This window comes from Nannobrachium achirus (assembly GCF_963921795.1).
Source record: "Nannobrachium achirus genome assembly, chromosome: 10".
Classification (NCBI taxonomy): Eukaryota; Metazoa; Chordata; class Actinopteri; order Myctophiformes; family Myctophidae; genus Nannobrachium; species Nannobrachium achirus.
Genome location: NC_137819.1, coordinates 29344948 through 29370696, shown reverse-complemented (window position 1 = coordinate 29370696; position 25749 = coordinate 29344948). Strand labels below are relative to the sequence as shown.

The 25749-nt window shown below is 41.6% G+C and overlaps 2 protein-coding genes across 2 annotated transcripts in view; both read right to left on the bottom strand.

Moving 5' to 3' along the window:
* Nucleotides 1–8: 8 nt before the first annotated feature.
* On the bottom strand, nt 9–15623 carry cap1 (CAP, adenylate cyclase-associated protein 1 (yeast)). The gene is made up of 13 exons (XM_080734716.1): nt 15503–15623; nt 10695–10793; nt 9792–9892; nt 8901–8978; nt 8047–8190; nt 6629–6714; nt 5330–5435; nt 4655–4841; nt 3710–3891; nt 2909–3032; nt 2266–2348; nt 1495–1638; nt 9–934 (listed from the first exon to the last, which is right to left on the bottom strand). Exons 2-13 carry the CDS (start codon nt 10789–10791, stop codon nt 851–853), a joined length of 1416 nt encoding a protein of 471 aa, XP_080590842.1. The 5' UTR covers nt 10792–10793; nt 15503–15623; the 3' UTR covers nt 9–850.
* Nucleotides 15624–18905: 3282 nt separating this feature from the next.
* Nucleotides 18906–25749, bottom strand: part of kiaa0319l (KIAA0319-like) — a 34797-nt gene continuing 27953 nt past the window's right edge. Inside the window, exons 19-24 of the mRNA XM_080734913.1 lie at nt 24666–24825; nt 24159–24301; nt 23395–23517; nt 22276–22366; nt 21883–21974; nt 18906–21426 (exon numbers count right to left, since the gene is read on the bottom strand). Of these exons, the coding sequence (XP_080591039.1) occupies nt 21230–21426; nt 21883–21974; nt 22276–22366; nt 23395–23517; nt 24159–24301; nt 24666–24825 (806 nt within the window). The 3' untranslated portion in view covers nt 18906–21229. The remainder of the gene's footprint in view (nt 21427–21882; nt 21975–22275; nt 22367–23394; nt 23518–24158; nt 24302–24665; nt 24826–25749) is intronic.

The window sequence follows — 25749 nt, the reverse complement described above, 5'->3', positions numbered from 1 at the left end:
ATGGAATGTTTTTTTTTTTTTTTTTTAATTGTGTGTTTTAATATAATATTCAAGGGAATGTCCTATGTGTGAGTTCTGAGGTCAGTCATACATGGAATGATTTTTTTTCCCCCTTTCCCTCATTCAACAATACATTTTGTTCAGGTTCTGCACACTATGAGAATTAATCCGAGTGACTGTGCACTTAACTCGTTTGTGATTCTCCCCAAATAATGTTAACAGTTGCAGCCAACACTATGTACAGTATAAGAGCTTGGTTTGTTGTACATGTGCTTTGTCATTGGATTGCATATAATGAACAAACCTATTGGACCCTCATTTAAGAAACCTCATTGTAAAGCGATATAACTTGATTGGTTAAACCTTGCTAGTTTAGATTGATTGGCTACAGTGGCTACAGTGTTGTCATGGAGTAGTCAAAAACATTAACAATAGTGCCATATCTCACACACACACACCAAGTTGGCTATTGTTATTATATCTATATGGTAAATTTAGGAGAGGACTTTCTGGATAGGTGAAACTAAAAAAATGAACATACCAGTGGTTGGCAAACCTCATTTTATAAATGCTTGTAAAGAGTGCTCACTGGCCATGGAAACAAGCTGCTCCCTGCAATTGGCTGGAGGAATGCTCCAGATCAAGCAAGCAGTCCTCTCATTGGCTGATAGAAGGAACAGCTTAACCTGTGGTTGGCTGATATAGGGAGGAAGGAGAGAGCGTGGTGAGGTCCGAATCTCAGTCTACATTGTGAGAGTTAGCTGGATGGTCGGCCGGTCGATCAGTCAGGTGTTTGGGCAAAAGGTGGCGGGCGGTGTTGAGGGAGGGGCGGCCGTCTCATGTGCTGCCTCTATCCAGCAATCTCCGTTGCTGTGGTGACGAGCTTGCTTCCGTCCCAGACAGTCTTAAACTGCTCAGGAACGGGGAGCTCCGTCTGACAGAAGAAGCAATGTATATCGTCACTGTCGGGCATGTTCTTTCGTAAATGAAAGCCCTGCATCATCATACAAGAGTGTTGCACAAAAGTAGTGAAAATAGCCGATCTACAAGCACACAGCGCTGTGTGCTTGTAGATCGGCTATTTTAACTATTAACTAGTTTTTAAAATATACTGCTCAAAGAAATGAACGGACCAAAATGTTCCTTTAATTTATTTGAATTTTCCGGACCAAAATGTTCCTTTAATTTATTTGAATTTATTTGAGTATAGTATACTGTAGTACTGCTCAAAGAAAGCTCAAAGAATTAAGGGAACATTTTGTTCCCTTCATTTCTTTGAGCAGTGTAATAATGAAAAAAGGAAACGGTTTTGGTTTGGTTTCCACCCGACAACGATGATATGTTATGTCAACTTAGGTTAATCACTTCGGTTATATGTAATACCGTTATAATAAGGCAAATGAAAACCTTCTGCTACATTGAACGATTAAGCTTTGTTACATCATGCTTTGCAATGCATGCAATATACAGCAAATAAAAACAAAAGACACTCACAAATTCTCCATCTTTGTTGGGTACCAAAATGTTCATCTCTGAGCTCTTGGCACTGACGATTTCACACTTCAGCGAGTCCTTGCTCAGGTAGACATGGCAACCGTCCGTCTTGTTGATGGACATGGTTGGGACCTTGCCTAACACCTAAAACAAGAAATGCAATGCAAATTAAAATGAAACAAACTCGTGTTCCAACTACTAATTTGTAAACATCCGAGATAGCTTTGGCTATGTTCAAACTGGCAGAACAAATCAGTTTTTTGTCCCAGCCAGATTAGAATCAGAAAAACATAGGGACACAATTTCGTACTACGGACATAGGGACACACAAAGCCAGACGTAGGAGCGGTTAGCACCGCTCAAAAAGTCTGAGGAGCAAACAAACACATCGACACTGAACCACAGATGGTGGTTTGAAATGCAATTCAAATCCGATTTCTAAAGATTTGTCTCAATCTATTCTAGACACTGAAGCTTTTGTCTCAATCTATTCTAGACACTGAAGCTTGATTTATACTACTCGTACGACGATGCCACATGCCGAAAATAGCTGATCTACCTCCAGCTGTGAGTTGCAGACAGTGATACTATCGTACGACAGATTATAAATGTAAAGCATCACACACACAGAAATCAATACAGATGGTTCACCTATATCAGAATACACAAATCCAATAATATCACTTGCAAATAACAGTCTGGTCAAGTCGGTTCTAATTTGACTGTAGTATGAACAAAGCCTTTTGTTTTGTTTTCAGGACACACACACACCTGAACCTTGACGTCTCTGCAGTTGATGACGTCTACGATGCCCACCACGTCATCAAACACCAGGCCCAGTTTCTTACAATTGTCTAACACAGGAAAAAAAGCACATCATAGAAATCAACACACTGCACAAACTTTACCGGGTTTTATGTCTCAGAATGCAAACTTTACCTGGGTCTATGTCTCAGAATGCAAACCTTAACTGGGTTTTATGTCTCAGAAAGCAAACCTTACCTGGGCTTACGTATCAAAATGCTAAAGCAGACAAGGACGTTTCAACAACTTTAGTAGTAGACCTATGACCCAAATACAATACAGTACTGTACATGTTATGGGTTGTCTTTCACACCAATGACTCTTCCAACCACTTGGGGTCGCTATTGGCGGTCGCTATTGGCCAGTTATCGACCTACTGTTGGCTGACAATTTGACAAACACACCCTAGCTCAAAAATACCTCCATTAAAACAAGAACAAGAAATAAACAGGGACTGAAAAGAGCATATTTGTTTCCTTCTCTCCCTGGATTAGGACTTATCTGTATCATTTATTTGTCAAACTGAAGCACTTACTCTCTCTAGAGTCTAAAGCCTTAAAGGCCTGGAGTTCAACTGATCCTGGGTTTAGTCATTTTCCATTATCCTTACCTAAAGTGATTGAGTTGATCTTGCCCTTGACGGTCAGTGTGCTGTTGTTGCACTTGAAAGCATAGACCACCTGCTTCAGCTCTGTGTCACTGATCACCAGACCCTGAGCACCCTCCTGGTTCTCCTGCAGTGGGAAGGAATGAAAGGGGGGGGTGTAGAGGAGAGGAACATTAGTGGTTGCACGGGTGAGATTTAAAAAGAGGACGGGAACTGCAGTTACCATAAAAGGGGTGGACTATAAAAAGCAGTGGTATCAAACAAGAGCTTGTTCAGTGTCCGTGACTCATGCCCAAGTTTCTCAGGGTCAGCTACATACATAAACAAATTCAGTTCCATTTTGACCAAAATCCACAACACTGAGGACTGGAGGTCACATCAGAGCAACCACCATCCTCCATCCTTCAATCAAGGAGAGAAGCACAATATGAACTCCATGGAAAAGTTGGAACCTACAGTATACTATGCGTCGCATAGTATACCTCAATTTGTAGGGGGCAAAAGTAGAAAATAATCTTTTAAACAAACATTTTCTCAAGTGCATAAAAAATCCTATACACCTGGAGGGCTGGTTTAACAATTACATGTTTTGGAAAAAGTATTTCCTAACTATTGATGTAATTGTTAAACCAGCCCTCCAGGTGTATCCAGAAATGATCCATTTATACAGTGGAGTTCAGTTTAACGTAAAAAGAATATGTAAATATATGATCCATTTATACAGTGGAGTTCAGTTTAACGTAAAAAGAATATATAAATATAAATATATTTTGATTTTATTTGGTAGACAGGTGATTGACGCACCACTTTCCACTTCTTTCCGTCTAGCTCCAACACAGGGGGCAGCGTGCGGGTTGGGGTAGCTGCGGCGGCGGGGCGGGGGGAGGTGGTGAAGGGTTTGGGTCCGGTGCGGACCGGCGCACTACCCGAGGTCCTCAGGCCTGGATTCTTGTGAGTCATCTGGTCTTTGGACACATGCTTTAAGCCTGGAGGGGAAGGAATACAGACAGATTAGAACACCTTTCATTGGTCAAAAAATGCACACGACCTAACAGTGACAATTAATCATTAGGTAAAATCTGCTGCGTAGTGTAGTGTGAGAGCATAATATTCCTGTATACAGCAGACATGGCAAGGTACAGATGGGAAAACAAACATTCAAACAGCTGTTGTCATAGGTGATGACCACGTCTTGGCCAAGGGGTCAAGTTCCTGCACATCACCATGGAGACTAGGGGTTTGAATCGAAACAAATAAAAAATGGCTGCGTTCAAGGACGGGAAGGATCTGTTGCAGCACTATCAACTCCCACAATGGTGTATTCCTCTGTTCACATTATGTCATACTGGTGAAACTTCTCACTGTCAAAAATAAAATGGACAGGAGGCACATGCTCGCCTACACCATTCCTAAAACCAACCAGTAGGGGTCAGCAGCTACCAGGGAGTGGCAGGGACTACAGTATTGGAGTTGAGATTTGACAGATTAAACTAAGCAAGGCAGAAATAACTAAAAGACACAGCTGACAAGCAAGTAACACTGCAACTATTGATTGTTTTTAATAAATCAATTTAGTCTCATTATGCACTTGCTGATCTACAAGCTTAAAAGCATCAAGTTTTTTGATCTGCCATTTTTGGTACTGTAATAAAATAAAATAAAAAGAAGAAACTACAAGCAAGGTTTACAAACACAAACAGGGGCTAGAAGCTGACAGCCGGTGGGTGTGAAATCCTCTGTGCCACCTACCCTTGGTGATGTCGGCTCCCTTGTTGATGTCGGCGAACAGAGCGTTGTGAGTCTCGGGGCCACCGGCACTGCCACCCGACGACTCTCCGAGGGCCATAGGGGGAGGAGGGGGCCCGGGGGGAGGGGGAGGGGGGCATCCACCGGCGGGAGCGCTGGGAGGAACCGCAGAGGCCGAGGCTACAGGACCCTGAGGTGGGGAAGAACATTTTTACTGTGGTTTATTTTAAAAAAAATTAGATTTGTTTTTGGGCTTTTTATGCCTTTATTCGATAGGACAGTAGACTGACAGGAAATAGGGAGAGATATGGGGGATGACATGTGGCAAAGGTCGTCCGGATCGGGAATCGAACCGGCGACGCCAGCAGGCATCATAGCCTAGTATGTGGTATGCGCCTTGACCACCAGGCCAGCGGGCGCCCCGACTGTGGTTTATTTTAATGTAGCTTTCCACGTATGAGTTCTGATGAATGAATATATTACATTAGATAAGGCTAGGGCCCCACCAAAAAGACTGCGTCGTGCCGTCGTGGGCGTCCGGCGTCAACATCGCCAGTGTAGCACCCTTCATCGATTAAAACGGGAGCGTTCCCAGCGTTGACGCGACGCTCAACGCGCCTGGTGGAGCCGGGGGGTAAGAGAGTGATATAGAGAAACAAAAAGGGCAAGTGGGCTTACAGTCTTGCTCCAGGACAATCCCGTAGTGTGGTGCTCTTTGATGTAGTTCTGGAGCTGAGTCCAGATGGAAAGATAGGCTTTCACCCACTCCACATGTGTCTTGTCCCTGGAAGTAGATAGAAAGAAACCTTTGCATCTATTGATTGTCCCTTTGCACTGGATTTTTTTGTAGTCAATTGTAACCACATAAATATACACATATTTTCAGCAAAATTATAAGGTATAGAAAAAGGTTAAAAACGGTTAATTGTTCCACCTGCATTGCTGTGTCCCTCCCACCAGCCCCTCAAGTAGCAGGACATTAATCTTGGGTATTATGGGTACACAACCTCACAAATATTTAAATAATAAAATAGCATTTAGTTTTAGTCATATTTTTGGCAATCTGAAAAGTTTTAGTTTTAGTCGACCAGTGGATTTAGTCGTATTTTGTCGGGCCTTGATGGCATCGTAATGGCTGATTTTACACTTGCTTGCATTCAGAAAATAGCCGATCTACAAGCTCACAATAATTGTAGATCTGCTGTTTTCAGAGTGCAACAAAGGCAATCTTGCAGTTAAACTGGATCTCTTCTCCTCTAGTCTCTCCCAAACATTTTAGTCTAGTTTTTATTTGTTGACAAAATTGTCAATATATTTAGTCATCGTGGCTTAGTTTTTATTTTGTCAGTGAAAGATGGTAGTCGACGAACATTTTTCGTGATAGTTTTAGTCGACGAAATCAACACTGAGCCCAAACCAACAACTGAGGTCAAGTTGTGTTCTGCACTTCAATGGAGTAGTCAGCTCTAGTCTTGTAGTTGAAGGAATAGCATCAGTTATTTTGTATACATTTCCAACAAAGGGCACAAACATGAAACCACTGAACCCTGATGTCTGTGCTGTATGTATGCATCTAAATTAACGCAAGACAACTTTTCTACAAGCTGGGACTGCCACTACTGTATTATTTTCTCAAGCCTTCTTGGTGCAACAGTGGTGTGTATATAAGCCATGATGTCAGTCCTAACCACTGCATACACCAAAGTGCATAACCGCTACATGATGGCTGGGCTTCATGTGGCAGTGTTGAGTAAGTACAACTGCTTTAACGTTATAGCTGGGGGGAATTGAAGACAGATGGGGACAGAAAGGTTCTGCCTCTTAAAGTACAGACTACCTTTAGGCTGTCATTTAAACTTAACTGAGAGTGGACAAATGTAAGCAAATGGATCCATACACTCTCAGTTAAGGTTTTACATTTGTACAAACACTGTCAGGGTGGATTCTACCGTCTAGATGCACAATAAGCTCCCTTACTTCTCCTTGTAGTCCTTAAGCACACGGTTGGTGTAGAACATGGCGGAGTCCTGCATCTCTTTCACATAGGGGCCTGGCTTAGGAGCCTGGAACAAGCAAGGAAGAAGTAGTAGATCAGAGGTGCCATTTTGGCCCATTTTCAGCCTTTATTTGATACCCAACATTAGTGGCGAGACAGAAATTGCAGAGAAGATAGCAGGGGAATGACAAACAGCAAATGATCCGAGCAACCAGGACTCAAACCGGTGACTCGCTGATCAGGCATCTTGCGGCCACGTGGTATACACCCTAAGCACTGGACTATCAGATCGCTCCAGAGGCAGATTATATTTCTGCCTTTCACTGTAAAATCCCGAGTGTTCATCTATAGGTAGAGTAAGACTATCTATCTAGCCGTCGCAGTAAGATCATGTATCAGCTTCGGTTTTATAGTGTTTCAATTGTGTCTGCTCATTGTTTTGCTCTCACTTCCAATTTGACTTGTTGATCCTGTCTGAGTTCTCTCTGGATTGGATGGAATTTGTTATTCTGACCTGAAAATATATTTTCTGTTTGCTAAAGAGCTGGATCATCGTGGCTATGAATGAGTGTGCAGCTTTTCTTCACGTTTATACTAAAGAGCTGCTAATGAACAAAAACTATAGCAATGACTGCTTTGGGAATAGCGCTATTTAAGACTTTTTAGAATGTAAAAAAATAAATGAACTGAGAATTGTATATATGTTTTATAGTACTGCTATTAACTCATTAACTGCCAAAAACGTGAATCCCTTAAAAATCCCGTTGTACCACCCTGCCACGCCCGTGAATCCCGTGAATAAAAAAAAAAAAAAAAAAAAAAATGTTTTTTTTTTTTTTTTGGACCCCAAAAACGTTAGTAGGCATGATAGCGATCGCGAAATTGCTTGTTTAACCCCCATACAACCCCCATACAACTCAGGTAGCAGACCTCCAAGCTCACAACAGTGTAAAACATAATGGCTGCTATCTCATGAATGCCTGAACGGATTTCCATTCGGATTTTTTTGTTTGAAAGCTGTGAGCAATGTGGACACACGTGGTGCATTATCTAGGCATGGGTGTGCATGATCCGTGCACTATGAATTACATGGAAGTCTATGGAGACGAATGGCAGTTAAAGAGTACGAAGGTATTGTTAAATGGCAGCATATGAGTTAAAAACTAATCAAAACCAAAACACCAGTAACACTGAGGCTCTGTTCAACTACTGTCTGCCTCACTCACCAGACTGAATGAAAGAAAGGCTTGTTTCCGCTGATTATTACACCCATTTAACCACCCACATGCATGCATGCACAAAGAATCCACACACACAGGAACCAACTTCACCACACTCAGCAGGCATTCAGATGGCAGTGCCAAGTGCCAACCCCACTCCCTTTCTCCCTCTCTCTCACCATGGCGACCCAGCCGAGCGCGGGGACACTCTCGCTGACAGCAGAGAGGTGGTTGAAGAACGGCGAGGAGCGGTTCTTCTCGCGGAATGTCTGCACGTCCTGGATGACTTTGGACACTGGCTGCAGGAGGGGGGTCAACGCAGACTACAGAGAAGAAGACATTACACCGGTTTAAAACGGAACTTCAGCGACATGAAGGGCAGAAATGGACATGCTTAAAGGGATATTTCACTTTCAAAAATAACTTTTGGTCAGTTTATCATCTAATCAGGCTTTTGGAAACACCCTGAACAGATTTTAATTTGCTTAATTCAATTAGATATTTGATGTAAATGTTATCAGGCCCTCTCCCTATACACACCCATTGTAACTTCAAACTCCATTTTAACCATGATAGATTCATTAAAAACCCCCATTATTTTTTCTAGTGATAACTTTTTTCATTTATTTTTAATAATTATTTGGGAAAATGGAAAAAATTAAATACCATAAAGTAATATATGAAAAAACGTTATCGGAAAGTCACATGCACGGCCAGCTCACGTATTAGGAGGGTAGACCAGAAAAAGATAATGGGTGTGTATGGGGAGGGGCCCTGAACAGGGAGGGCCTGATAACATTTACATCAAATATCTAAATACTGAATGAAGCAAATTAAAAACTGTTCAGTGTGTTCCCAAAAGCCTGATTAGACGATTATAAAATGACCAAAAGTGAAATATCCCTTTAATTTATAGTGTTTATACGGTGTTAGTCACTGCTGTATTGATACTATATTCAGATTGCTTTCAACTAAGTTCCAGATTAATCAGTGTGTTGTTTACTGGTTGATTACGATGCATATTTACACTCACATCAGAGGGCTTCTGGGAGCTGGAGGCTGCGACAAGGAGTTGTCTCTGACAGGAGAACGCCTGCTTCATCATTTCCGCCTGGAAAAGAAGAGGGAGAGTGAGACGAGGGAGAGTGAGACGTAGTGGTGGACAAAGTAGTCAACCCTAGTACTCGAGTCAAAGTATAGATACTCCTGCTCAAATATTACTCAGCTGCAAGTGAAAGTTGTACTGGAGCAGTTGCTTGTAAGTATTCAAAATAACAAATTACAAAGTACATTTTCTTTTTAATATCAATGCATTTCTATATTCAAATGTAGACATTTTCGAAACATTTTCAAAAAGGCTTTACAGAAATCGTCCTAAAATATAATGCTGAAAATAGCAGGTACAACAGATCTATAATGCGTCGCATCGAGGTTGTATTTTCATAATAGGGCTGATGTGGTTAATTAATAATGTACTTTACCTTCCTAGAAAAGTAGAAGTCAAAAGTACAATATCTGTATTCGTATTGTTTTGATACTCGACTTTCACTCAAAAACGTTCTCAGTACTCAAGTACGGTAAATCTACTTGGTTACTGTCCACCACTGGTGAGATAGAGAGCCAACCAATGGCACACAGATGAAGCAAGCGAGAGACAGACAGTGAGAGCACCAGGGATGAAGGGAGAGGTAGACCCTAAACCATAGAGAGAAATGCACAATGCACAAAGACTGCACACAGTAAAATTCTCAGTGTTCATTTATCCATTTGCAACTCTGAAAATGTAAAGAATTGAACCAAATGGGCCCGTATCCATTTGGTTCCATGTGTACATTCTCAACAGTTAAATGAACACTACGGATTTTACTATATACATTCATTGTTATGTGTGGCTAAACTGGCCATTATTCAACATTTTACTGACATGTTTCTGGACGTCACCCCCAATCTGCTGGCTGAGGGTGGTGTACTGAGCCACAGGACCTTTGATGATGTCATCGTACGCCTCCACATATGCTGATACGGCTGGACAGACAGAGGGAAGGAGTAAGAAGAAACATTACCAAGGCACAAAGTCATGTTTCATGGGTCAGCTTCTATTAACCACAATAAATCTTTATCAAACTACAAACACACTGGCAGTTCTGGCCTCTGATGTGATGTTTGGCAACTAGAGCTACATTTGCACACTCTTATTTCACTCATCTTAAATGAACACTGAAGATTTTACTGTTTAGAACAGAATAGGTACTACGTTTAAGTGTCCATTCCACTATTCTCCTGCTGTAAATCTGTTGGCTGATCCAAGAATACAGCTGTAGAAACAATACTTCAAAGGAAAATGTGTTCAAATATAGTTTTGGCAACACTGTTGCCTGTGACTCAGCTTTAAGTAGGGCTAGTCGTAACATAGTGACTATTTAAACCAGAACCAAGCCTGTGGTTACCAGTAAATAGTACAAAAGACAGACTCTCACTCTACTAATAAATACTAAGGTACTAGGTACTAATATACTGCTCAAAGAAATAATTTGTTCACGCAATTTCTTTGAGCAGTGTAAATACTAGGTAAATTGGTGGAGGCTCACTTCTCCAATTTGATATATTTCTGCCTCGTGAGTGACTTAGCTGGCTAATGCATGACTTTGTTGGACGAGGTAAGGAGGCATGAATATAACTTTGTGAAAGTGAATAGTTAGACGTTGACCTGCAGCCATAGCAGCTTACAGCTGAACCTTTCAGGCAGCCACAGACAATATTTACTAGTAGCATCCGGCTGGCGACAACCATCGCAATAATACCAGTTTAGTATTTAGAATGGGCATACATCCACCACCAGCACTGCTGCCACCAGAGCCAGACGCAGCCTCCAGACGACCGACGGCTATCTCCAACCGCTGCACCAGACTGGCCAACTCTGCCATACCTGGAAAAAGACAGGAGAAGATTAGGGACATTAAAATACTCAGTGTTCATTCATTTTGCACACTCAGATTTTACTGTGAACGTTCTTTGGTGCTGGTCAAACAACAAAGCAGGCACAGCTTATTTAAATCCTAACCTTGACACCATTGTGTGTCATTTGTTGTGAAAGTTTACAGTCCACAAATTGGACACCCCAAATGCATTTTGACAGCAAGGGTTACTTTCCTCCTAGCACACCTCCCTTGAAAAATCAAACTTGTGTAGTATGTTTCTGATGGTACTGAAGATGCAAATGTGAGCAAAAGGCTACCATTGAAATGATAGGACAGCATGACCTGGCGATAGCGATCGTCTTAAACGTTACACTTGGAATGGCTGATTTCTATTTCTTTGGATCTCTTCTTAAATCCCTTCCCTTCCAAGTCTCATATCATCTCTACAGCCTTCCTTCTGATTATCGTGTCTATCTCTCAATATTATTATTAAATAAAGATCAAATGCCCATGTGGAAATATGTGAGACAGGTTTTCATGAGGTTTCCTTTCTTACAGGACTGTACCTAGCTCAGTGCCAGTGGGAACTATTTACAAGCATCCTGTCAATGACCAATGGTGACTGGTGTTCACAACTCTTTTTAATTCTCAGACTCTACGAGTTATAATGGTTTGATGCTAAAGTGCATAGATAATAACCATACAACAGGAGTCAAATTCTACATTTCTGTTGGCACAAAATAGCACACAACTTTGACAGTAGGGCAGTCAGATATTGACGCCATACAGTTTAACTGTCATACTGCTTTCAATGCTCATAAGTTCTAAATAAGTTCATAAATTCTGGATGTGACTGAATGACAAAACAGGAATCGAACTCATGCTAGCAGGATAAGGACTTCCTCTTTGAAGAGTGTTTGAGAAATAATGACAAGAGGAATGGAGACAGGCAAGTCATGACTTGCTGTTGAAATGCATGTGCACACTGCACAGTCAAAATTTCAGTGTTCATTTCACTCACAATTACAAATGGATCAGGATTTTACTGTGTGCTTGTAGAGACTGCAGTCGTGCAGACCTTTCCTACAGACACTATCCTGTCATTCCAACTATGTCGTCTACAACCTGAATCCAACAACCACTAATTTTACTTTTGGAGGACACAGAGTGCCTCTTGGGCGCAAACACACACACGTTTGTCTGTAAGAATGTGGCTGCAAACGCATTGCCTCACTACTGCATGTTTAACTCTACAACCAACTTGTCTGGACACCTCACCTCAAGAATGATCACTGCAAAATCCTGGGTGCAAGGTGAATTTCTTTTTTACATTTTACAGTCTAAGCGCAAAGGGGGTATAAAAAAACATCCCCAGTGGGGATGTTTTGTGCGGATTACCCACAAGCCATTTTCAAATTATCATAACATGTGAGCTCTTGCGAATTGTACAAAATAGTCACACCTGGTACACACACATGCCACGTTAGTGAGCTGACTTTACATGATAAGAACCCAGTAACCCAACATTTTAAGTAACCCAACACCACCTTCACCTGTGTGACTGAGACCGCCTCGGGTACTTTCACATGGCTGCGACTGAATGGATACACACATATCAAACTACTCTCCCTAATGACCATCAACCCATCCAGGGAGGAACTAAATCCCAACTCAAGCTTTTACGCTGTGAAAACCTGAGTGTTCATTTAAGTCTGAGTCATCTTGTCAGAGTTACAGGTAAATTAAGACCCAGTATTATACTGTCACAGAACTGACAAAGGACTTCAGGCAGGAACATCTGAGTTAGGCCTATGTGCTATGAATACATGGCAGGCACATGACATCACTGTACATAAATGCTAATTCTAAAGGTGAACATGACTAATTTATAGTGAGGCAAGTTTAGGATCAACTAGGTAGGTGTGTCCTAAAACACAACTTAACTGTAAGATTAGAACTCAGTGAGTGTACAGTACACACACCCTAACTACCCCTCTACCTTTGTCTAACACCAGGCCAGCTGTACTGAAATTGTACCCGTCATAACTGTGAGTGAGATATGCCTACAAGTACCAGAGTTCACTCCCTGCCTTCAGTCCCTTGTTACCCGAGTTAAGGTATGACAACTGAGAAAGGGCGGGTCACTCAGGGTGTAAGTAGGAGTAATGGACACTGCCTTCAGTGCTTTGCCTACACAGTAAAACCCAGTGTGTTAATTTAAGTCAAGTGCAACTGCAAATGTAACGACCATTTTTAACACTCTGAGTGAAATTGCCACTGAAGATTTTAGTGTGTAGTAAACAAGGACTTACATAATGTATACTAGTTTATAAATCAGGATTCATCCCCTTGAGGCACTCAAGCATTTCCCAGGAAGATAAAAGCTATACCTTGATCGAAAGGGATATATTTGGACTCACACCGACCAGGCTACTCTGTCACACTACTAGAGGTCTGACGAAACAACATCATCCAACAGTACATACTGTCCATTTTAGAGCCGTAGAGTGGTAGACAAGTCTTCTAGGAAAATGCTGACCATGAGGGAAAACAACTCCAAAGTCTCCATCAAAAGAAAAAGAATTTCCACGGTTTGCAGAGGTAGACCGTAAACGTCAGAAACATCTTGCCTACCATGCAATAGGCCCAAGTAATAGCCTGTTCTATATCAAGACACACAGGCTTATGTCTGGTAGTGTTTCTCAAACTATAGGACACAACAAGATCCAAAAGGGTTGCAGCCAGGTACATTTCACACATAACATCTTATCAGCAAAATATTTTTCTAGATTCTAACTAGAGATGTGACCGAATATTCGGCGCCGAATATTTTCGGCCGAATAGTGCCAAAAAACACATATTCGGTTTCGGTTCGGTTTGATTTTACAGCCGAATAATTATTACCGAATAGTACCGAATACCAAATACCGAATATTACCGAATACTGAATACCGAATACTACCGAATAATGTATAGGATATTCAATTTATATATATATATATATATATATATATTTTTTCTTTTTTATAACAATAATTACATTGATATTTCTTTATGATGCAATAATTAAATTCAATTCTATATGGAATGTTAATATTTTGAGACATAATTTGTCTTTTATTACAAATTTACTACACAATAGTAAATAAATAATTCTACACAAAAATAAATATGTTATGTGTGCATTCAAAAGTGAGAAATAAATAAATGTAAACCATATGGTGATTATTATTTAAGTTAGGTTTTGCCATAATCATGTCTTTTGCCATAACCAGGTAGCTTTACAACAAAGTTACAGCAATAGTGCAAACATTTGTAATACAAAATAAATTATATACATGTATTATTCGGCTATTCGGTATTCGGTTTTCGGCCAAATGTTTCCAATATTCGGTATTCGGTTTCGGCCAAGAATTTTGCTTTCGGCACATCCCTAATTCTAACATACCGTACCTTTATCTAACAAACTTGATTCTAGTATGTTAAAATCTGTTTCAAATGGACACACATACATTTCTCACATTGTGCGAGTCCCAAATTGAAATTGCTCAGAAGCCCCTGCTGGGTTGATCCATTCTACCTGCCAGAATCATGACCTTCGCTTCCAGGTATTGACTACTGTAATAATTCACCTTATGCAGGGCACCTCCAACTATAAGTCCTGGGTTTGTAATTACTTTTCAAAACATATGGCAGAGTGTGGCACAGGCCCAGGGCGCAGTGTCACGCTGGGTGGTACATCAATGTGCAGGGGAATTGCAGTAGGTTGGGTTCAGTCAGTGGGGGTTTGTTGTGCCACTGCCAACACAGCCAGAGGGCACTCAGGCAGACGTCCAGTTCTCAGACATAAAGGGAGCGTGGACGCCGCAGTGTTCTGTAACAACACCGCTATATTCTTGTAATAAAATCGGGTCATCATAATAAAGTAGGCCATGGGAACGCAGATGAAAGTTCTAACCTCTGCCAAAGCTCCATCCACCACCACGGTGGGCTTTGGTATCACACAGATCACTCACAAGCCGATGATGCTAATGCGATTGTGGGATACGGACGGACGGGACGTACCACCAAGCAAGCAAGGAGGATGCTAGGCTAAAGCAAGAAGATAAAACAACCAGAGATCATGAATGACGAAACTAAATGGCAAATGTGATGTGATCAATATACAACGAGCCATTCATTGATTCGTTTTAGTGAAGACATATTCGTCCAGTCTTTTAGTTTCAGTTCAAGCAGACATGATATCTCTGGTAGTCATTCTGTCCCCGTCTGTTTCATTTCCTGTATTTGTGCACAGACACCCCTCCCAGGCTGTGTGCCAGTTGTGTGTGTGTGTGTGTGTGTGTGTGTGTGTGTGTGTGTGTGTGTTAGCTAATATTGGCACTATCTGCACGAAAATGTGCAAGTTTACACAGATAGCGAGCAGCGTCGCTTGCTGACTGCATTGTTTACCGGATGTCTTGGTATATTTATCCTCAACGCGACCCTGTGAAGGCTAGTTACAGCATCAACCCCATTTCATTTCTGTCAATCATTTCTGAATGATTCAGTCAGTTCCAACACGGAGCAGCGGGCGGCGGCGCCGCGGACGCGTTGTTTTCTTGCTATTAACATCAAATTGCTTCGACAAATGCACCGCCGCGTCGCTCGTTATCGCTGGAAAAGGTTGCTATCGTCGCTAACGTTGCGTGAAAACACCAAAACACACAAGTCTTACCTGCTAAAAGGAGCGGAGCAGTGATTTAGGTGTGTGTGTGTGTCGGTGGGAGTGGACCAGTGCGTTGTGCACAGAGCTTCACCGCTGCTCTTTTTTTCTCTCTCTGCTTCCTGGATTCACTCGAAGTTTCCCAGCTGTCACCGCGGCGACCTTTCGTTTGCCAACGGGTCTGAGGCCCTAAACTAGATGCAGAATAGACCCACATTTTAGAGTGGACATATAACTCAAATCTTTGCTTTTAAGGGGTCCCTGTAACAACATATTTTGAGATGGGGGTCCGTGGCCAAACACATATCATTTTGGGGGTCCTTGATGGCCAAATACATATCATTTTGGGGGTCCTCAAATCTCGTCTAAATCCTAACAGTATTCTGAAAAAAACCTGTGTTGCAAGTGGTTCTAAAACTTTGTAATGTCAAGGACCCCCCCATTTAGCCACGGACCCCCATCTAAAAATGTTTTGTTCCAGGGACCCCCAGAAGAAGCAAAGATCTGAGTCAAGCCCTAAACTAGATGCAGAATATCTATTCTGCATCTTAGTTTAGGGCCTCAGACCCGTTGGGAAAAACGAGCACGCATCACCGCGCGAGGCCGTTTCCGCCCTTTAACTACTACGACCGTCGAAAACAGACGATCTGCAAGCCCACGGTGCCTCGCGGAAGCGACGCGCCGTGGGCTTGCAGATCGAGCTATTTTCAACGCGCGGCACACCATCGTACGGTTAAATATGCGTTGTCGGGCTTTTTTTGTGCTCGCTCGCAGCAAAACCTACTCCTTTATTCCCATATAAGGTCAAGGAGACAAGAAACGCAGAATGCAACATGGGTGGAAAAAATGATAAACTGCTGCTTCCTCTGACTCTTCTTGTCTTCTGTATGCAGAAATTGTAATATATAGAGTGTTGTTGTTTATTTCAGTCCTCCATGGTCCCCTCCTGTATTGTGCATAGGGCAGGTTACAAGCTGTCATTCTAGGGCCTAGGCTAGAATGACAGCTTGTGACAGCTGGAAAAAAAAAAGAAAAAAAGAAAAGAAAGAAAACTTGTGACAGCTGTCAGTTTGTAGTGTATGAGGTCACTTTTGCATGCATCCTTTCATTCAGCACACACTGACTGCATTATTCTTCTTCACAAATGCATCCACCACCAGCTCAGTTGAGTCCATGCCAAAAGGTTGTATAACTCAAGCATGTGTTGGTTTCTTGTCTGAACCTGTCTGTCACATCTGGCTGCTATGGGTGGTGGACACCAAGTCTACTGTGTAAAGTAATTCTGGTGATTCAAACACCACAAGAAATCTTAGAATTGGATATAATATATGTAATATAATATATTATATAAAGTTTCAACAAAGTTTACAGAGCAGTGAAGGATACACAAAGGGTAAAAAACAAGGTGATGAAAACATACTTCCAATCAAATCACAGGCGTACACTTCCCTTTCAACATTCAACAAAAATATACTGTAAAAAGTGACTGAACTTAGTTTCTCAGTCTGCATGCAAAGAAGCGATTGCTCCATTAGAAGTTAAGAGGAGCATTATTTGCTTTTCCCGCTCTACAGCCCTACAGTATACTGTACATTTGTATGCTTTCACACATGTATTTGAATCAACGTGTCCAATAACCTGTCATCTAGAAAATGTCTCCATCTCATCAGATGCTATAAGTCTGTCACATCCAGACAGTCAGAGGACATTGTGTACTATCATTGGTTACTTAATTGTCAAAGTCAGTCACCACAGCAAATCATTTTAGTTTTATGGAGCAGTAAGGGACACCCATGTAATCAGCCATAAAAGTGTGTGACTGAATGTGAATGTGACCGTGAACACAGTGAAAGTGAATGAGTTTATCTTATTACATTAGGCCAGGGCAGTGACTCTGAAATCGTGGGTCAATGAATGTGAATGAGATTATGTTATTACATTAGGCCATGGCAATGATACTGAAATCAAATGGTGGGTCAAGAGGCACAGCTTAATGTTTTAACAGCAGCAAAAGGACAGAGCTGGCTGTCCAGCCATGTCCTGTGTGTGTGTGTGTGTGTGTGTGTGTGTGTGTGTGTGTGTGTGTGTGTGTGTGTGTGTGTGCGTGCGTGCGTGCGTGTGCGTGTGTCTTTGAGAGAGAGAGACAGTCTGGGGGAGAAATTACAGCTATGAAGAGTTGAAGACTAGACATATTTTTCTACATCAAATCATAGCAGCCTGGGAAGGCTTTGTCTGGCTATCATTTTAATTTGAGAACCCATTTGGTTCTGACCCAAAGACTGGATTCTGTACCAGCCTTTAAAAAACACCAACCTTTACGGTACAGAAACGCTGTCAGAGCTGATGGGACACAAAAGGTGGGACAAAGACAGAAAAGACAGGATATGAAAACCCTTTGTTGTTACCTTTCTGTGATAACTGATTGATGACTCTTAGTATTAAACCAATTAAGCTTCAGTCATGGTTGGTACATTTTGGAATATGGCTGAATGTCAAGTCATGGCTGGAAGTCTTATATGAGCAATCATCAGGTAATTAAAAAGTGACAGAAGAATCAAGAACAATATGAAACATTTTATTCCAGTTGCATCAGGTCTGGTCACACTTTAAGGGAGGGGAATCCTTCACTTTAATGTTATTTATAAACATTTCTTTTTTAAATACAATTCTGAATCCCTTCATTTTCTGAATGCTCCACTAGGACTGTCTGTCTTTACAGTGGACTCCCATTAGGATGGGGTTCAATTCACTTTTTAACTATTACATTGTAAACTTAAATACAGTATGGTTATTAACAGAATAATTCCCCATTGTTAGATTGTAAAAAATAAATCTGGAAAATGTTGTCATTCTTTTGTGAAGTATAGGGACATAACTGTATTCTGTAAAAAAGAAAATCTATTGTCACATGGCATTTGAAAAAACAAAACATCAACTTCTAGAATTGAATGTCAATCAATCAATCCCAAATCTGTCAATTAGTCAAAATACTGATTGTTGTCCAATTATAAAATCTCAATTGTGCATGAATTTAGTTCCCTTAGAATACTTTAGATATAGATTATTCAAGTCCAGTTGGTGAGTGAATTTCAGCACACCCACTACTACAGGTACATTGCAAATTAAACAACCATGCACAAGTGCAATGGTTTTTCTTTTGATCAACCATTTGTTTATTCCCCATTTTTCCCCAATTTAGTAATTGCATTTACCCCCCCATGAGTAGTCCCTGTCACTGCCAACCCCTACTAGGCTTACTTCACTTGTGGGTCTTGGGGTGGGTGTAGAGTAGACTGTAGACAACCACGTCTCCTCTGATACACTAGTTGGCAGCAGCTTCTTTTCATCTGACATCTGAAAGAGTTTCAACGGGAAGACATAATGCGTGTGGATGAACACGCTATTCTTCCCATTTCCACTCCCCGACCAACCTGTAGGAGTCGACAGTGATCACCCCCCCCCCCCCCCCCCCCCAACATGGCCAATTGTGCTCATTGGAGTGCCCGGACAAGCCGGCGGCACCATGGAGGAATTGAACACGAGTCTCCACAGTGGTGGGTAGGAACGTTTACCTGCGCCACCCGGGCACCCAGAGAAATCATCTTTTTAAATGATTGCTTATTCCACACAGAGTACAGCTTGGATCATATCACAGGTGTACCCTTTCAACATTCAACAAAAACAGAAAAAAAGTGACTAAACTTACAGGCCAGTTTCACAGTCTGCATGCAAAGCGATTGCACTATTAGAAGTTGTGAGGAGCATTATTTGGTTTAATTTTCCTTCTCAACAGCCCAGTCCAGTCACACTCCTAACCACCACCCACTGCTTCACAGATTTGCAATGGTGATGACCAGCTACTTCTTGCCATTACACACTGCAGAAGTGAATGGTTCAGGTCTTTGTTGGTCATAATCAGGTACATCCCTGATATGATTTATTTAAGGTCAAATGATGTCTGGAAGATGTGAGATGCACTTTCTCTGCTTAACCAACTAGAATTAAAGTACTTGCGGACATTGCAGTGGGTCTGCAAGTGTATCTATGAACTGAATACAATAAATGGTGTAAACATTTAACTTTGACATACAGTATGTAGTATAGTATATTCTTACAGTGATCCATCTTCCACATTCACGTCTACAGAGTAAGCAGAGTAAGGCTGCTCAAGTGTTGCTGGACTTACGCTGCATTCAGATGAACTAAGTTTCACTTCATTCTCTACTACTTGATCTCTTTGAGATGTTTGCAAGAATGGTAAAGGAAGCATTTCAGAAAATTGTAACACAGTTTATGCACTGTAAAATCGTGAATGTTAATTTCAAAGAACACTCACGATTTTACACAGGCTGACGTTTTTGATTCACTTTCCGATTTCTCAATCACAGATCAGCCTCGTTCTTATCCCCTGATGAGAGGGAACATGATAGTGGAGTTCACCGACAGGAACCACATGGTGGTGCATGAAAAACAAAGTACATCAGCATCAAACTGATAGCTAAAGGTCGTTTAAAAACAAAACAATCAAAGTGTCTTCTATTAGCATTCACTCCATTAGCGCGTCATCTTGAGGTGAGTGAGGAGGTATCGCCCAGTTCATCACCTTCATCTTGTCCCGGTCCCGTGGGCCACAGTGACACAGGGTGCTTGAGGGTATCCACAGGCTATTGGTTCTCCAGTGTGTTCCAGTGAATCTGACCAGTGAGGTGGGGGAGCCTCTTACAGCATTTCCCATGAGCCTCTCTCTACCTCCAGCTAACATGGTGGACGACAGTCCGCATTGGTGACTCCGTTATTGTGTTCGTAAATAAGACGCATAAAAACAAACGCATTAATCGCTTTGTAAGTAAAATTGTTTTTTTTGGCACAATTGGCCAGACGCACTCTCGCACCACATACACGTATGTTTAACACATGCAGGCTGTCATTCCAGCGTCATAGCGTACCAGAACTGCAATATGTTTGCTCATCATGCACATGACGTACAGCTACAGTACAGTTTTGGGGAACATTAGATCAATTTTGGTTGTCAATGCCCCGACGGCTAAGCCTTCAAAATAAAATATCCCCTCATCAGCTATCAATATAATAGCTGACCATCGGTAGATACTTGGCAGTGTTTGGTAGCATCGGTCTAACGTGGGACAAGGGTGAATACGGTGCAGTGTGTGTGTATGTGCGCACATACTTGTGTGTCTCTGTGAACCAATGTGAGTGTGTGAAGTGGGCTCAACTGCCGCTGGTTATCGTGTCAGTTGAGATTCTTTTTTTCTCTTCTTAACAAGAGAAAGTGTTAGATATGCTAGTCTTCTCTCGCAGTCACTGACTGATGATGTCACCTGTCGCTGAGAGGTATAGTATATTTCATCCTCATTATCGCCATGTTACACAGGGCTCTAACATTGTATTTCATTGCCATTCATTCCACATAAATGACCCATATTTCATCAAGAAATGATACAGTTTTCTCCTCTATAGTGGCTCAGTGTGGGTGCAGGGACGTGAATTTCTTCTGACAGTGGGATGTGATTACAACATGTATCCAGCATGTTCTTCCTCTCTCTCTCCCCTCCTAAATCCAAGTGTCACAAACAGTGTCTTTAGTGGGCGAGTGGCATGATGATGTTGCATGTAGAAAAAAAGCACAAGAAAGAGGGACAAATAGATGGGAGGAGTGAAGTCAGAGGAGTAAGTGCATGTGCAGGAGGAGGCTTTAGGGGGCTTCCCGTTCCTCAGTTGCTATAGCAGCTCTTCTCTTTGCTTCTTGTTTCTCGGTGGACCCTGTCCGTTCCTCAGGGAGCCATTCTGGGGTCTCAGGAGCTGTCCTCGCTCCCGCTCCGTCCATGGGACCCCTCCCTGCCCATCGTCACTGTCCAGGTCCGAGTCCGAATGCATGAGGGCGGAAGAGGTGGGGGCTGGCGAAGCCTTGACACGACCTGGTGACGGGTTGGAAGGAGCAGGAGAACCAAAGGATAGAAAAGAATAATAATAAACTTAATTTGTTTAGCAAATTTATAATACTTCAAACACTACTGGATGAAGGACAAAGTGCCGACACAGCACTATGACAGAAACAAACATGAGAAACAGAATGAGAACCCAATATAACATTACAGAACAATGCTAAAGGTAGGGTAAGTGATGAGTCTCCATGTCTCTCCAGATCTCTATTAAACAGAAAATGTATTTTCAATCAGGATAGAGAACTCAGAAAGGATAAAACAACAGATTAAACAAGTGAAATTGGAAGTGATGACAAAGAAGTGAGCAGACAAAACTGTCTGGAACACTATACAAATGTGACATATCATGTAACATATGTCACATCTTGTGGCATGATGTGTCATTATATGATGTCACATATCGTTGATGTAAGAGTGTGTGTGTCTCACCAGATCTAGGTGGTTGCAGCTCCAGGCTGTCTTGTTCATCATGCTCCAGCATTTTGTAACGACTTTTACTTCTGCGTACTCTACTCTTACGCCTGTTAACAAATATAAGGGTTAACTCTGTGGAAATTGGACAGTGTGACCCCCTTACTATTTACAGATATTCATGAGTATATTCTAAACGCCAAGATAAAGTGGTACAGTACACACAAAAATATACATTATATATGTTTAATTGAATACAACAGAACACAAAGAATATATAAGCCAGGTCACATTTCATTTAAAGCGCAATGGTGGTGTGGTAGCTTAACATTAATTAAAAAGTGTTTTGTACAAACACTTAACAATGTTTCAAAATGTAATGCCAATCTAATTATTAAGTGTCTCTCTCACCTGCGACAGCAGCACACCATTCCCCAGACAACTGTGGCTATAGCAACAACAATCATGAAGGATGCTATTGTCACATAGAGTACGCTCCACTCTGAAAACAAAAACAATATTAAATGTGTATACTATGTGCATTGTGCACATGATAATTAAGCAAGAATATACAATAGGCAGTGTTATATCGCATATAACAGCTATGGGTGTTGTTGGCATGATGCGAAGCAAAGTACCTTAATTTCCAATAGCTGTGATTGATTACTTTATTAACAAGCTTATTAAGCTTATCTGACCCCTGAGGACACTTTCCAGGAAGGGTCCATGTGTCGTTTTTGCTGTGTCACTCTTTGTGCTTTTGTTGTTGTTTTATTTAGCACTGACAAAGGGACACCTTTTGTTTGGCTCTGCACTTTTGGGTAGTGTTGGTATAGAGTATTGTGCTTGTGTTTGACATGGCGGGAGATACTTGTGTAGCACTGACTAACATTGACTGTTTGGACACTTTTTGTTTGGCACTGCATTGATTAGTTGTGCGACTAACTATCTAACTATCTATCTATCTATCTATCTATCTATCTATCTATCTATCTATCTATCTATCGGTACAGGTTATACAGTCAAAGGTTATGCTAAAAGGATAACACAAAAAAACCCAGGGGCTTGTTTCCATTGTGGTCCATTGTACTAAATTAATCAGAAATACATAGATATATATAATATAATATAAAAGGATACAGCCCGAGTGCATTACTGCTTAGCACAACTGTAAACAATTTAACAAAATACACCCAGTATAGCCAATTTTCCCCCCTTCATCTCCAAATTTGTTCATTGTGCCAACTCCCAGGTTGACCACACACTTATGTAGACTTGTCAATGCTGACGCCTACTGGTTGGTCTAAGGCCAAACGCACCAATGCAACTAGTCGCAACTCTTTGCAACAAAACAGTTTTAAGTCCATGTCACACCAATGCAACTCCTTGCAACTGCCATTGGGGATAGTGGTTGTGAGTAGTTGCAAGTAGATGCATTTTGCAAGGAGTTGCATTGGTGTGGACCGGCCTAAATTACATTTTAACATCCCTCCTGTCAGGGGCAAAGAAACTCTCAAACTAATTTCTCACCACAGTTGCTCTCTCCATCTCCCAGCTGTGACGTGATGTAGTTCTCCATCCAGAATGGGTGACAGACACAGGTCCGTGTGAAGGAGTCACAGTCGCCATGGCCGGAGCAGTTTAACTGGCAAACTGAGGACACACAGGGAGAGAGAAGTAATAAGAGAGGGAACACAATTTCAGTTGTGTGGCAGTAAAACAGCTAATCTAACCATTTGAACCCCCTATTCTGAGGGTGACATTTTGTGACAATAACGATCTGCCATGTTATGACACTATGACAGCTTGCTATTTTTGGCAAAGATATTTAGTGTAGAGTGAAAACAGGAGAGTTAATCTAAAGGCCAGTCCACAACAATGCAATTCTTAACCCATTCAGGCCGGGTACACATTTTAGTGTATGGGAGGGGCTTACAGTACATGTACAGTATGTATCAACATATTTGTTTTTGTAGGCTAATTTCTGATTTGGGCCTAACTATAGGTTAGGCCTAAATGGGATGATATCAAGGCCTATGGCAGTCAGAAAAAGAAAGAAACAAGAGAGTAAGAGAGAAAAGTTCAAGAAACAACTTGCAGTTACAGTCTAACATTCTTGACACATGAGCTTCTGTCACAATTTGACCACCCACATTGAATGGTTGGTTGTTTGTGTGACAAAATAATGCGAAATTGTAACTTAGCAAAGCTATAGCACGTTAATTCACATCCATAGTATCACATCTCTTTATCTAGTGTGTTGAATCTGGCAAGCAGCTACTATAAATACTCACTGACTGTGTCCACCCGTCTAGCTTTGAAGATGAGGAAGTCGTTCTTTTGTTTGCGCAACTTGTTGCGCAGCCCCATTGCAACACTTCGACCGGACAGGGGAGGGCGCCCTGGGCCCCCTGAGACCAGGAAGACCAAACGAGTACTGAGCAAAGGAGGAAGAGATTAACATCAATAACTCACACCTCCAGAAGCCACATGGACACAGATACCTGATCCCTGCTTGAAAGACGTTTGGAGCATTTCTGGTTCATCAAGACAATAGAGCCTTAGTAAACATGTGATGATTCCTTCATAACAGCCACGTCAGCCAGTATTTAGAATTGGAATCGCCACAGATATACTGTGTACTGCATGTACACTCAAATAAATGATACAGCACAAAACACGTACAAACACGAAGAAGCTTAATTATCCGCTTAAGCCCTATTTTACAATGGTTTTCTAAAAACATAATGAAAAATGTTTCAAGGGAATACAGGGTTAACATGGTTAAAAGGGAAGCTCACCTGTGCTCGTTGAAGGCACTGATCTCTCGCACAACGATGTCACTGTCGAGAACTCCCAGCAGGACGCCGACTTGACGCAGGAGCATGTCCCGCTGCCGGTGGGTCAGCTGGGACACAGACACCTCCAGCACCAACTCTACCAGGTCACGCTCCCATGTGTCTGGAAGAAGATTGATTCATTGATTGATTGCATGCTTTATTAAAAGTTTGCCAAAATGTACAGATGTACAGTTATGTACAATAATGCTAAAAAGGATAACACAAAAAGCCCTGAGGGATTGTTTCCATTGTGGTCCTGTGTATTCAGTTCATCAAGACATACAATAATATACAAGAAATCGTCATTAGTAGGAGCTATAAAAGTAGATTTACAGAACAACAGTGGGGGTAATTTATTTTGGCAAGCTAGAAGTCTAGCTTCATTTGCAGGACAGGTGAGAGGGGAAAGGGAGAAGGACAAAGTAAGCGTGGTGGTGAAAAAAAAAGAAAAAAAAAAAAAAACAGGGAATAGAGGAGGGTTGGATGAAGGCAGTGGAGGTAAAGGAAAAAAATCGAACCTCTGTTCGAAGTGGAGCTGTGTGTGTGTGTGTGTGTGTGTGTGTGTGTGTGTGTGTGTGTGTGTGTGTGTGTGTGTATTGCAGTTGATGCTCAGGGCAGGCTAGACTCAACAGCACCTCTCTGGTCACCCAGGATCATGTGTACCGATTTTTGTGACATTTGAAGAAAATATGTAGGAAAAGGAGCAAAAAGTGTGTTTTGGAGAAAATTCAAGATGGCGGAAAATCTATCCTGGCGCAAATGGGCGTGGCCTATATGGGGAGATGCGTCTTGACCCAAGGAATCCAGGGAAAAAAGAATTTTAATTTTCCGATCTACGGTTCAAGAGTTACGGGGCAAAACGCAAAGTGGGCCGTTATAGCGCCACCATGAGGCAGAGTGATGTAATTATTTTTCGATTAATTCTTAAAATCATTATGAATCTCCTCTCCGAGGTTTGAAACTGTAGCTCCTATGCTTTGCGAGAGAAAAATACTTGAATGTGATGTCTTGCATTGTCCCATTATAAGTCAATGGGGACAATTCA